At 36.1% G+C, this 15404-nt stretch overlaps 1 protein-coding gene across 6 annotated transcripts in view; it reads right to left on the reverse strand.

Annotated features, from left to right (window-relative positions):
* The window catches only part of LOC149552946 (Pre-mRNA cleavage complex II protein family), an 84752-nt gene that overhangs the window by 56941 nt on the left and 12407 nt on the right, over positions 1–15404 (reverse strand). For all 6 annotated transcript variants that reach the window (XM_089788495.1, XM_089788490.1, XM_089788496.1 and 3 more), the window contains exons 5-6: positions 9312–9490; positions 8772–8958 (exon numbers count right to left, since the gene is read on the reverse strand). In XM_089788495.1, coding sequence (XP_089644621.1) covers positions 8772–8958; positions 9312–9490 — 366 coding nt within the window. The remainder of the gene's footprint in view (positions 1–8771; positions 8959–9311; positions 9491–15404) is intronic.

Here is a 15404-nt window from a genome sequence, read left to right on the forward strand (position 1 = left end):
CACAGAAAAACTTGATGATTCAATGTCAATACAGAGACCTACTTATGATAAGACTGATCTTGGTTATCTATTTAACATGTCTGCAAAAAAACCTGAGATTAGATTAGATTCAAAAGAAAAAGATAAATTTGATGATAAGATTGAATCTAGTCAATCTTCTGATAAACATAAAGAAGTTGGACTAGACAAGGAAGTTGAGATATTGGATGAACCAAAGCAAGTGGAATCTCCTAAGGAATCCAGGTATGAATTTAGAGGTAAGTGCTTTTCATGTAAAGAGATAGGTCATATGAAAAGAGATTGTACGAATAAGTCATTTAATCATGTTAAGGACTTTTATTGTAATAATTGTCATGGTATGGATCATAAAGCAATTGATTGTAGGAAACCTAATTATGATAATGATAGAAGGAATAGTAGAATGTCTACAAATACTAACCCAACAGATAGAAGAAGATCTAATGAAAGGACATCAAGAGAAGGAGAACCTTATGAAGACAGAAGAGAGATCATGTGTTATAAGTGTAACAACTTTGGACACATTGCTCGGAATTGTCATGCACCTAATGATCAGCAAAATCCTAGAAGCAGAACACCAATATGTCAATTATGCAACAACTTCGGACATACAGCAAAGTATTGCAAAATGGATAGAAACTTTGGAGATAGAAGGAACAATGGAAGAAACTTCAGAAACAGAAGAAATGATGGAAGAAACGTCAGAAATGACAAAATGAACCATGAAAGGAACTTCGGAACTAAGACAATGAGGAATACAGAAATGTAGTTAGTGAGGAATACAGAAATGTAGTTAGTGAACTTTGATAAGAATTCAATGAGGCATTTGTAAAAGGATTAGACATCTCTAAAGAAAAGCTAGAAGATGATGAGATAGGAAGATTGAAATCATTTATCGAGTTTGATTCAACTAAAGTTGAATTAAGCTTGTTTGCAACACTAGAATTTGTAACTTAACTCAGAGATCGAGGTATGGGTAGCAAAGTTGGGAAAAGGTGTATCAAGATAAGTTTATAGATTGTATCTAAACTCGCTTGTAATTTGGAGCTTATCTAAACTAGTTACAAACGAGTTAAGAGTTACTGTTATTACAAAGAAAGTTAAATCTGTAGCAGAAGATGAAAACTATGTTGTTGCTAAGAATTTCGTGGAGCGAAATTTTGTGGAGCTTTGTCATGATGAAAGAAAGCTATGGCAAACCTCGGGTAGGATTGGAAGATCGGATAGAAGATCTTGAGCAGTTATTTGATTTCAAAACACAATTGACAGCTTTTCGTGTTTGCAAAATACACAATTCGTGCAAGTTCAAGTTGATGGAATAAATGGAGTACAGACTTGATTTTCACTTCATTGCGATCACATCCAAAGCAGAGAGCACTCAGAAGCGACTTATCAAGGCGATTTCGAAGCAAACCCTATTTTCGAAAAATGTATTTTATCATTTTTCCGCAAAATTTATTCGATAAAAGTTCATATTTGAGATAATCATGGATATGTCAGTAGTTCACAATGTTGAGAATGAGGAGAGACCGAAATTAAAGATTGTTTCCATAAAACCCATTGAAGGAAACCCTAATTCAGCATTATTCATTACGTTGAACAATGTAGTTTATTTGGAAGATGTAGGAAGCTATCTTAACAACAAGTTTGAATCTATTGGAAGTGAGTATATGAACAAGGATATAGAATTAGTTTTCAATCACAATATGACTGTGAAACCTGGATTTGAACACTTTAAAGAACTAGACCTGTTCAAATATCATTTCTACCATGAATTGGACACAGATGAGTGGACATAGATCATACTACGTAGAATACATGATGGGAAAGCTATGGATGCAAGATAGTGTAGTTGATATCTCAGCCGACTTTATTCATGAGGTAACTAGTCTTTGTAAACAAGGCAGTGTACCTATAGGTGATAAAATGGTTAAGAAGAAAGTTGAAAGCTACACCAAAGCAATATATAATGGAAAGGCCATAGCGACCAGCACCATTAAGCAAGATGATGTAAGATTCCTAAGTAGAATCATTGCCTACTCTGTATGTGCAAGTTCAAAGATTGATAAATTGTTAGTCAAATTCATCTATGCAGCCTACAAGATATGTATTGAGAAGGAACAAATTAATCTTAGTGAAATTCTAAGAATGCAACTTCTTGAAAACCTAGAAAAGATTAAGAGGACTAAGAATGGTGTGTTCAAATTTCAGTCACTGATCAATCATTTATTTTTCCATGTGCTTAAAAGACTTCCATATTTGTCAATCACAAAGATTACGAGCAGTAAAAGGTGTACAATGGAGAAGATCATAGAAGTGTGTAGAAGACATTCAGCAGATAAGATATTGGATAGTGGAAACTTGATAATGAAGACATTTCAAAATGAAATGAGACAGAGATTCAAAATTGCACATGTAATTGTAGATAGATTTAAGGAAGAAATTTGTGTCATGGTTGATACAGATTATACTTACATTCAAGCAATAGAGCCTCGGGAAACATTTCTTGATCCCTTAGGTTATGAATTGAGTGATGAAACAGCAGTTGGATACATTGATTTACTGTTAAAATCAAAGAAGGACCAAGCTGAATACAGATTGGAACTTATGATGAGATTACCCAATCAGCTCACCAGGCATCCTTAGAGAAGGCATCTCACAAGAAGATTGAAACTATAATGAAGAAAGCTTTATTAGAGGCTGGTATGACTGAGAGTGGATCACAAGCAGTCAGGCAAACCATTAAGCAAGGTATACTGAATGTGCAACCTTTGTCAGTGTCTCTTGCAGAGACATCTTCAAAACAGAGCATCCTTATGCAGTAGTATCAGATGTTCAGCCAAGTGAACCAAAGAGAAAATCTGAGAGATTAGTGGAAGTTGTGACCACAAAGACTAAAAGGGTCAAGCAACAAGCCACTGGACTAGGAAAGAGACAAAAGACATTGTTGACAATTGTTGAGCCTAGCGAAAAGAAGAAGAATGAGAAGTCAAATAGACAAAGAAGGTAACAACTTCTAAGCAATCGGCAGGAAAAGCTTGGCAACCCTGGAAGCCGGAGATAGAGAAGATAAATTCAGCTACTGCCAATGAAAGCAACTTTGTTTAGATGAACAAATTTTATGATTTGTATAACAATTTTGAGAAAGATCAGATCGATATCTCTACTATGAGATACATTATAGCCAAAAATCTGAAACTGAAGGATATTGAAGGCACAGTAAACCAGAAAGTCTATGATAGACTTATTGAAAAGAAGACCTGCAAGAGAAGAGGACACAGAACTTCAGAAGTCTATGTTAAGAACAATATGCAAGACTAATGATGAAGAAGAAATCAAGAGATTGCTGAACAATCTTGCACCTTACTTGAGAAATAAAGTAAGACCATTTCTATTTACGGTGGGTGAGAAGGACAAGATAAGAGGTGAAACTGCGGCAGCCATAAGCCAAATGATAATAGAGTCCAAAGCAACATCTTCACCAGCACCCAGAACCTCGGAAGTGTCAGTGAGCGGTGACACAATGCAGATAGATCAGACCAATGTTACCATTAACGTTAATGATACAAACCCTTATGAGAGTTCCGAACAGAATGAACCTCATACCGAGGATATTGAAGATAAATTGAGGCAAATTGAAGAGGAGAAAAGGCTACTAGAGGAAGAGAAAAGGAAAAAAGAGAGGCCAAGCAGAAATTGTTTGAAGATGAAATGAAAAGAAAAGTAGAGGAAGAAAAGAAAAGAGTAGCTGAAGAACAAATAAGAAGGAAAACAGAGGAAGATGAGAAACAAAGAGTGGAAGAGGAAGAGAAGAGAGTAAAAGAAAAGAAGGAAAGAGAAAAGAAAGAGGAAGAAGAAAGAAGAGTCAAAGAGGCAACTGAAAAGAAGCAAAGGGAGGATGACACTAAACCTTCTAGTTCATCTACTCCGCTTTCGCTTGCTAGCCTAACAACTAATGATGATGATCAAACTAACTTGATGTCATCTTTATCAAAGCTTATTCAAAAGAACAAGACAGTAAAGAGCCTACAAAGAACCTTGATGGAGGTTACTGACAGACTACATAGTACTCTAGCAGTGTAGCACACAGAAGCAGATCCAGAATAGAGGGCACAGGCAGTGCTAAAGTCTTTTGATGAAGAATTCACAAATCCGTTGACTATTATAGAAACTAAGGCACAAAACTCACATGATGCTAACTTGTTTAGTACCATTTGTCAAAATATTAAGAATGATTTGATAAGTCTTGATACTTGTATCAAGGAACTTCAGAAGTGTCAACAGGATGGAAAGATATTGTATATTAAGTGTACCTTATCTTATAAGTTAACTAAGGACATTGACAATCAAATTGAAGGAAAAATAAGTGAGCTTGAAGCTATATCTAGCTAGTTACAGCATCCAGCTAGTAAGATTGATGATTTTGAAGGACAAGTGGCCAATATTCACTATAATATCAGGGAACTGGAACTTTGGAAGGAACAAATTTTGAAGAGAGTATCGGATTTCAAAGAGTATATTGCTCTGAAAATATCTATTATTGAGAAACAGTTGGAGGAATGTGTCAAGGCCAAGGACAATTATTCTAACTTTTTGTACTCCGACCTGAATGCAATTGAGATTGCATCATATGCCTTGTGTGCAATTCTCACCTCTATTGAATCAGCCAAAGATACGTGGACTAAAGGTATGAGCAATCTTAAGGCAAATTTTGATGATTGCATGAAGATACTGTCAGTTTAAGGCAGATGTTTTATAGAGATTTTGACAGCAGTTGGACAGTTATTGGACAGTTTTTGACATCTTAACCTTTGTCATTGATGTCAAAGAGGGAGAAGTACATAAGAAAATTATAAATCAGGTAAAGAGGAGAAAATAATATGGTAAAGTATATTGTAAGGGGGAGCATATGTAAGATGGACAAATTATAATAGATGTAATGTAAATGTGTTATTTATTTTAAGTTTTTGATATTTAGCCAATTGTCAACAATCTCCCCCTTTGGCATTGTGAATATGTAATTGTTGTCATTTATGACAACACATTATGTACATGCTTATAGGAAACCTCACAAAAATAAAGATACTTAGCTTTTGGTACTCAAAAAATTGTCTACGTATGGAATTTGGTATACAGCAGTATATTGTTTTATGGAACTTGTTGTTGACGTCATATTATGACTAGTGAAGTTAGATGGAGATAGTATACATGTTGATGATGACATGTATAACCTTGGAAGTCAGTACAAACTGTACGGAAGAGAGATATTCGTGTTTTACCGATGAAACAAGACAGCGGAATTGAAGGAAAGGAATTATTTTCTTTACAAAATAATTACTTGTCCAATTAGGGCCGACACCCTAGAGATTTACTCTAAGTTGGAAAAGTGTATTGTGGTCTTAGCCGACCTAGCAGCAATTTGTGTAAAGGCGTGGTATTTATGCAAAAGACATCTTGCAAATTCAAGTGTGCTATCTTGGAGAAAGTGTGTTGAGCAATTGTATGCGAACTTTTGTGAAAGCAATATATGAGAAGTTTGTGAAGCTATTTTGTGATCCAAGATCGAACTAAGAAAGAATCTATACTCCAGAAGTCTGATTACTTGTTTGGGTAGTGAGCTCTTCTTGTAATTGGAAGTGCATGTTTGGGCAGTGGGCTCATTTTGCATCTACTGTACCACAACTCCTAACAGGGTTGGAATCTCCTAACAGGGATTCAAAGTCTCCTAACATGGACTCTCTATACTGAATTTGCTCACTGACTCCTAACAAGGTCCATCCTCTAATAAGGATCTTATATATCAGTACATTATCTAATGGGTATCATCCCCACCAGGGTTTTCCCTTGGCTAGGGTTTCCCTAGTTAACAAAATATGGTGTTATGAGTTATCTTTGTGCATGGTTACTATTACTGTTCAGCATTACTTTATTACTTTGTTATGTATGGTTTAAAGTAACAAAGTAACAAATAATATCCAGTTGGCGACTAAAGTTGTAGATTACTGATTCCCCCCACCCCCCTCCCCCCCCCGCCCCCCCACCACCACCTCAGTAATTCCTATTTCTAACAAGACCTGGGTTATGGTTTTCAACTACTTGAAGACATCCAATCTCCACTTCTACATTCAAGGCAAGGAGGTTGGGATCCCCTCCTCTTATACTTACCTGGGGGTTAAGTTCTCTAACCCCCGTATTAGCATGAGACCTACCATGCAACCTTGGGTCAACAAGGGCCTCGATTCCCTGGCTATGCACAAGAACAGTGCTTCAAACATCACTTCCAGGACACTACAACCAAGATGTACCTCTCAAACTCATTGGTCGCACCCACTATTCTCTACAGTTTGATTGTGTGGGCCCCTTCTCTTCTAGAGTTCGATTGGGCTTTGGTCGAAAGGATCCAAACTCCATAAGCAATGCATTATCAAGCGTCACTGCTGCACTCCCCACAATATCATCCTGGCCGAGTTTGGGGCTCATCCTCTTAGGCATGGGACTATCATTGATCTAATTTGGTTTCTTCATCGGCTTCAGAGCTTTGCAAATTCTACTAAGGGTCGCCACAAATACTTGGCCTATTGTTCGGCTAGGAGTATGGCGATTTCAAATCCTGCTTGGAGAGCTCGTTGTTGGTTCGTCTAGGTCGTTGTTCTCCTTTGTTCGTTTAGGATTGTAATGGACTGCCTCCCTCCCATTCAGTTCTCTATGTATGCCCCTGCTCATCTCCTTCCTTCTCAACACGAGCTAAATGAGCATGTTAGACTCAACATTTACAAAAAGTATATTATCACGACATGGAGCAACCCTCTGGGCCCGAGGATGGCTTTTTATGTAGGCACTACATGTATATCTAGGGTAGGGTTATTGTGCGCCCATAGTACCTCAAGCTCTCATCAATTACATATTCAAACCGACCAACAGATTAACAGCGAAGATAGGATTTGCCACCTTCGCCCTTTGGGTGAGGCGGAGATGGAGACCCATTTTGTGTTGCCCTACACTATTTACTATGAGATCAAAGGGAGGTTGAGTAGCTTGTTCAGATAATGCAGATCCCTATCTTCTTTTTTCAGATACACCAATTAGTTATGTTTGGCCCTCTATCTCTAGGCAGTCATGCAGTTTCATGATCACACTTTGCTGCTTTTGCTTCCATCAACAGAGTCTCCAGACCAGCTCATCATGTGCTTCTCCTCCCCGAGATCCCCTACCCAAGGAAAGAAGCGATCACTTGACCCTTCTTTGGATCACACTAGGACTGTAAGGCCTTGCAAAGGGCACATTTGGCAGCACCACCCTTACTCCAGCAGTTTCTTACGATGGTTTAGGACAATGCCTCACCCTAGACCGTATCCTTCGATGTTGGACTACTTCTTGCATTAAGGAGTATTTAGTCTGCTTTTATTTTGTTCCTTTCCTTTCTTGTTAGTTCTTTCTGCAGAAACCATTTGGTGCTCCTTTTGTTGGTTGTTGTCTCATTGTACGCTCTCCTGTCCCTTAGACCATTGTTGGTCTCTTGTTAGACATTAATAAATTTATCTTATCTTATTATCTGCTGATATTGTTGATCTCATACAGGTCTTGAAGAGTTTTGAACATGACCTTGGTTGACTTCATCTTAGATATAATTGGCACAAGATGATCCTTCACAGAGTCTATCAAGAACTTTCTAGCCTTAATGTCATACTTTTCCCATTGAATTTTCTCAGCCTCGTCAAATGGCTCAGGCACATCATTCTCCATATATTCTAGAAGATCACTTTCTTCCAGTGTAATAAGAACTCTGAATTTCCAAGATGTGAAGTTCAATGCACCAACCAAGCTTATCTTCAACCTTGAGTTCGTACACCATATTTAATGCTTAATATAACTTATACAAATGAGAAGAAGATAAGAAGCGTTCACTGCTTAATTAAATCTGTACCTGATTTTGATTAAACCTGCTCTCATACCATGTTGGTTTTTATACCAGAATCTAAGGCATAGAAAAACAAAAATAAAGAACACAATAACACAGAAAATACCCTAGGAAAACCCTCTAGATGAGGGAGAAAAACCCAACCACAAAATCCCTTTCATATATATATATATGAGTATTCAGAAGTTCGAGATACATTTTGCCCTTATCTAGGTCTGAAACTAAAGCAATGATAAAGGCTTGTACGTATCTACAGACGCTAACCAAAATACTCCTCCAATACAATTACAGTCCATAAATATCGAACAGCCACATAAAATACAATATATTCTTTTACGTAAAAGCTTGTCTAGGCTATGAAGGGTTGGACTCTTCATTGTCTCGCCAATGAAGAGTTGACCGATTGTAAGGATGAAAAAACTGTAATACAATGAAACGACATTAGGAACTCCTGCCGTGACCTTATATATTCCTACTGCCATGACTTTATGAATTCTTCCTGGCGCTGACAGGATACAAAGAAAGAGACAATGATAAGAATACCTGCTGTGACAAACAAGATAATTTATATATTGGATTTATGGGAGAAATATATCTCCTGCAGCATCAACAAGCCAAACTTGCTACTACCAACTCTATGGAACACAGGAAAAAAGTGCAAAGATCACTGAATGGAAATTTCAATTGTCATAGAACAACAATTGGAATATTAAAGCATCTCATCATTGATGCAAACATCTTTCGCCAAAGCTAACCTATTAATTATTTACCATTGATTTTTCAGTGAACTAATATCCAGAAAAATCAAAATGACATATTAGCAAAAAGTACCTACGATTTATTCATGGTATCTTTCATTGCCGTGCCCAGATATAGAAGCTTGGTGGAGCTTTCATCATCCCTGACTGAACTCCAAAAAGCTCCCAACGGAAGGTTTTTACTGACTGCAGTCAAACGGATCTGCACAACATGTGTAGGCACCATGTAGCGCAACATGTCCACCAGGACATTATAGCCAAGACCTTTTTAGCACAAAATGGCAATTAGAGAGAACTTTAAGAGCTGGAAAAGAGAAGGTATTCATTAGTATAATCAAAAACAATCAAATCAAAAGAATTCATAGAAAATTATTGGATACAACTTCCTTGAATGTGGACAGCTCATTAGGCAAGCCTTGATTCAAATCACTAAAATGAGATTGATGAATACCCTGAAGTAAAATCAATTTAATGCTGTCTTATTCATTTCGCACTTCTCATGTCTCCGCATAAAATGATTTAATCATAATAAATTAATATTATGAGCATCACTTTCACCACTACAGGTATGCCATTCCAAACAGAAATTTAAATTTCCTTTAAATCAAAATGGGTACCTTTCACCCATCCATGAGTATTTACAACAAGAGGTATCTGGACTCTTTTTGATGCTTCAGATTCATCTGGTATATCAACATCATAGTACTCCTTCCGGAAATGTTCATAAAGGCTTACAATAATGTGCAAATATGTTTCTGGATCACTTTTCGGAGAAATGTCACCATAGAAGTGGCACCTGATATTTAGAACCAGCTCAAAAATGAGTCAAATAGAAATGATTTCCATAACATTCAAACTATGGATAATACTTACATTCGAAATAAAATAGATAGAAAGCATAAAAAATAGTACAACAGAAATTACAAGAATCTACAGAAGTATTCGTGCTAGAGGAAAATACATTACATCTGCACAAAGGTAATACTCAATAGTAATAGAAAATTGTGTGAAAATTAGAAACTTCAGAAAAATGGATGTTAGAGAAATATTCAGCCGTGTGGTTTAGTAAAGTTATTTGAATGTACACACAAATATAAAATAAGTCACAAGATATATCATTGGGTTGCATATAAAGGAGGAAGCAAAGAAAAGAAAGCAATACCTAAAATTTGCAATCTTGGAAAGTACAATACATGCAAAACTCTAACAGAGGAACACGTAGAATTGAATATATCCTGTCATGTTATCAACTAAAATTAAGCATTTAAAATTTAGAAGACCGAGCTTCTATTTCATATTTTGAATAGCATTGACAAGCATAGTGGAAATATTACATAGGAATGTGTATCAATACATATAAAAAAAAATATACATATATTCTTTCATCTAAAGAATCAGCATATTTTGTAACAAAACAAACTGATGCAAAAAGAAAATCATGGTAACAAGAGTACACAACCATAATCCACTACCACCTCACCTTTCATTCCAACAGTGTAACATAATATCAACATACAAATTAAATAAACTGGATTGATCGTCTCCTCCACTTAATCATATCCAAGCCAAACATAAAATTCATATTTATGTTTACTTTTTCTTTTTGCTTCACCGTTTTCTTCTTTTGTGAAATTGCTCACTGTAAGGGAGGATTATGTAACAAGCCATACTCACTCCAGTATTCGTGACCAAAAGATCCTCTCCCTCCACATTTTTTCTAGCATCGTTGAAAAAGGGTTACCACTACTCTGATCCTACAAATCATTGCTTTCTTTCAATTTTGGAAAATGTGTCTGTTCTTCCATGAGAAGAACCCCATCATCATGCAGAAAAAAGAGCACACCTTAACAAAAACAAGTTTGCATCTATATTACAATGCCTACTGTAAATTCTCAGAATTGAAAATTATTAACAAATTACTTCACTAAAATTTTGTAGCCAACCTGAATAAGTATTATCATCACAAAACTCCAGCATTCATACATTAAATGGTTACTGCTATAACTGATCACTGATAGTTTTGAATCATATATTTCATGTACAAAGCATAATAGCTCCACTGTAGTTCCTAAAATCCAGTAGTTTCACTTGATCATATTGATGAGACATGGTACCCAATACCACACATAAATAAACTATGAATGATCTCTGTGTTAAAGTAGACTCCCATCCGTGACAAAGTTTAAGAGATGCCTAGCTCTACAAAGTTACAAACTACACCATAGCAGGAGGTAGAGTAATTAAAAACAGAAGGATGCACTAATTCAGCAAAAGTAATATTTCAGCAAGAAATAAATTGTCCCAAATATTAAAAATGGTATTGTTTCTATAATGATCATCTTGATTGGCTTAGGAAGTTTCCTTTTCTACATTCTGTTAACGAGCGTTCCATTCAGAAACATCCTCTTGCGATCTTTTATAAATAGTCTTTCGTCTCTATTGTAGATATTGATTATATTATAACATGGTATCAGATTGGGTTAAGTATTTTGACAAATTTTCTTTAAAAAAATTGTGGCTGTCTACCTGGAATTTATTTATAGAAGTTTTCTTTAGTTGATTTTTTATGTAAAGACTTGTGGGTTTCTTCTCTGTAAAAGTTCAAGGGTTTTCTGTTGAACCTTTAAGCAGAATTGTGGCAGATAATTAATGTTTTTTTTAGCAGTTTTTCCGCTTTACTTGCATAGAGGTTTTTGAGGTTTGTTTAAGGTTCCTCAACCATGCAAAGCCTGTAGTTCTGCAGCTGGGTGAAAATCATTGGACTTTTTATTTTATGCAATATCAATTTTATAATAACACCAAAAAATGGCATGTTATATCATACACCACCTCATTCCTAAGGCCCATCCGGAAACAAATCAGAGATTTGAGTTTTGCTCCCAACCTTTTTTACATGGGTACAAAATGTCATAAAAATTATACATATCTGATTCTGCCAAATAACATAAAAGTTCGAGAACGAACTCCATCGTTTCTTACAGTCATATAACATTCAAATCTAAGATTGCCTAACATTCTATAAGGCCCAAACTCTAATATTAGTCCACCTCTACAAAAAGAAAAGGTTTAAAAAAAAAAGGTCTACCTAAAGCCCTGATTTTCACTGAAACACCAACAAGCAAGTGTGCAAAATAAAGACAGACTTAATTTACATTTCCCTTGATTACAATAAATTTTAATCCATATTTGCAGTATCAACGTGTCCATTTAATGTCGACAATTCATTTTAACTGATCCTGACTGACATTTTAATGAAGGAATATTTGAAATGTGCACTTTCATGAATAACCCATGGCCATGTCAAAATGGATCAACTCAGCCTCCTTGAACATCTGGCCCTTAGGTTTTCACGTCTAAACATGACAGTCAAAGGCCATTATTAATTAGTCCCTTTCATTCCATAGACAAATATCACATTGAAGACACACAAGTCACAGAGGAAGTAAAGAAAGATGTTGTCAAAACTGATGTTTTTACACTCTTTCATGATTAAAGCACAAGGAACAGAGAAAGTGTCATGACCCCTCCCTAAATAGGACCCAATATATATAAATGCTTAAAATTATTAAGTAAATATATTAGAATGATATAACAAGATATCATTAATATCAAACAATATATAATCAAGTATTATTATTTTATATAAATATGTAAGATATAATAATTATTAATATTATTAAAAAACAAATATATATACCTAATTGAAATTAAAATGAGAGACACTGATTACAAATGACATAGGCAAACAACCCTCCCCCCTAATCGCAACACCTTGTTGATAAAAGATTGGAATCAACATTGAACAATCACAATGTCATTGACAAATATATGAATACATATATATCGATATATTTATATTCATAATTCATTGAATATATTAGTGGAATCTAATGTTTCACATTATTATCTATATCAATGATTAATTTTATGATACCTAACATTAATCCTACTCATATAACTAATTTAAAATGTCCAATGACATGGCACCCTTTGGGTCAGAGGCCACATCAAAGGAAGGGGGGGCAACTATAAAAACCATTTGGCCTGCATATATATGCACCATCGCAATTTATTGAAGGGGCATCAAGTGAAAAAATCAAGGAGCGGATTAGAAAAAGGAGAAAGGGAGAATGAAAAACATTAAAAACAAAACCACTAAGAAAGACATTTTTTATTTCATAAAAAAAAAGTCAAAAGGGGAACAAAGGAAGGAGTTCAACGAATGTAAGATAAGAAATTCAAATTGGCATGGAATAGAACTTTAAGGATAGCAGCCCATAAAAGTTAAGAGGGTTTAAAACATGCATTGCAACTGATAAAGGTGACTAGTTAAAAAGTGCATAATTGTTGACCTCCTACAGTAAACCGGTTTAGTTCATACTATTGTATTATGCAAGTATAACAAAGTAAGTAAATGCAAACAAATATCAAGAAACAACTATGTATTTCATTACTGTTCTTCAAGTACATCAATTACATATGACATAATATTGTTGCGTCTCGTCTATAGAGACAGTACATATACCATTTGAAGGGGTGCGACTCAACTGTCACAACATAAAGGATTACCCTTCGATCACTAATGACTACCTAACAACTTAACCATTCCCAACAAGTACAATTATGCTGACAACATCATCCCCCCCGAAAAGAAAGTCGTCTCCGACAACTAACAACAAAATGGAGACAATGTTTGACCATATAAACATTAGACAAATATAAACTAAGAAGAAGGGGGTTGAGGGAGCGTCCTTGAAGATGTTGGCTAAGATGTCGTCAAAGAAATCAGGTGTGCTCGCAACTCATAAACTTGTTGAGTTCTGCCTTCAGGTCCTACTCTGCCTCCATCTATTTCTACAATGTTGTTTTCACCATAAGGGTAGCCTCAACAAGTTTTGTCTCCTTAGTCACCTGAGCCAACTAGGACTGTAATAGGTTCTACTTTGTCCTCTTCGTATCTAACTATTACTGACACGAGGCCTTTTCCTTCCTAGCCACCTCCATCTGAGCTACCAACTTTGCTCTCTCTATTGCCCCAATTGTTTGTTGGCTAGCCAAATCATGCCTTTGGTGAGCCAAATATTTCAATCTTTGAAACTTCCTCCTATTTGCATAATCTTCCCTTGTGCGGCCCTACCCATGGTTGCCTAAGTAATGTTGTGTGGCCCACTATTCAAATCCTCTTCGTTTTCCCTCTGAGGTGCCTAGAAATAAACTACGGTATTGAAGAAGTCCAGCCCTATTTATCTTCGTTCTCTGATACTTCAACTTTACTTATTGCCCATCCCTTAGCTTTCTTATTGTCATGGGCTTTACTGTCATACGTGTATTTTCTTTTGTTCTCACTTTAGTCGTTACCTATAGCCAAATCGTATGACATCCAACTTTGGCACGTCTTTTGGAACCATACGCTAGTATTTATTACTGGTTGTCGACGTTGTGGGAACCATATAGTTGGTCGTATGGTATTTAATATCTTTGTCAACCGGTCTTCTTTCCTCTTACTTCTTTAGCTTTTATTCTATCATCGTACTACATTTATGCTTGCTTTGTCTTTGTGGGTCGTATAGCACAATCGGCAGTCTGTAGGTTCCCCCATACAGTATGAGAATTACTCTCACCTTGATCCCACACGTTTATCGTACGATGAGACTTTGTTTTTTTTCCACAAACAATCTTCTCTTATTTCGTACGTTGTACGATGTTTGCATATCTTGAGTCTTGTCGTACGATGGCTTATGACCATACGATATGGAAGTTTCCCTTTTTTCTTTTCTTTTTCCTTTTTCTTGCCTAAGTCTAAGTTTTCTCGTCTACTCGTCTACCATAGTTGTCTCCCCAATCCTCATGCCTTTCGTGATAGATCTTTAATCTAGAGCCATTCACAAGGTCCGCCACTTCCCATCCAAATTCCACAACTTAATTGTTCCATTATCTCCAACTTCTTTCACCTTATAGGGTTCATGCCATTTCACTTTGAACTTACCCAACTTGATTTCATCCTGCCTATTGTATTTTAAAACTAGTTTCCCAGTAGTAAAACTCATTTGTTTGAGGTGCTTCTCGTGCCACACCTTCCTTTGTTGTTGAGTTATCTCGATCACCCACTGTGTCATCATTCTCCATTCGTCCAAATTGTTGAGACTATACACACTCTCTCTTAAGCTTTCCATGTCTCCTAATCTATTTTCGATGTCTATTCTGAAACTTCGCACCATGAACTCACCAGGTACGATAGCCTCTTGCCCATACATCAATTGGAAAGGGGATCGTCCAGTAGTGACTTTGTACGTGGTGCAATAGACCCATAGTATTGATGGCAACCTTTCTCCACAATCTTCTCCTTCAACTCTACACAACTTGTAGATTACAAATACCAATATCTTATTGGTAGCTTCTACTTGACCATTGACTCTCAAGTTGTAGGGACTCAAGAATGAGTGAAAAATCTTAAACTCCATAATCAGAAACTTTATTACATGATTGACAAAATGTACCCCTTTGTCACTAGTGATCTGGATGGGCATGTCATACCTTGCAATTATTTGCTCGTATACGAACCTCATTGTACTTAAGGCTGAATTATTAGGAAGGGCTCGTGCCTCAACCCACTTAATGAGGTGTTATGTCGCTAAAACAATATACCTACACTGACGTGCTCTACTCGCCTTAAGTGGCCCCAAAAATCGAGTCCCCGTCGTTCAAACAAC

This window comes from Cupressus sempervirens, chromosome 6 (assembly GCF_028749045.1).
Source record: "Cupressus sempervirens isolate cs-2001-9-10 chromosome 6, ASM2874904v1, whole genome shotgun sequence".
Classification (NCBI taxonomy): Eukaryota; Viridiplantae; Streptophyta; class Pinopsida; order Cupressales; family Cupressaceae; genus Cupressus; species Cupressus sempervirens.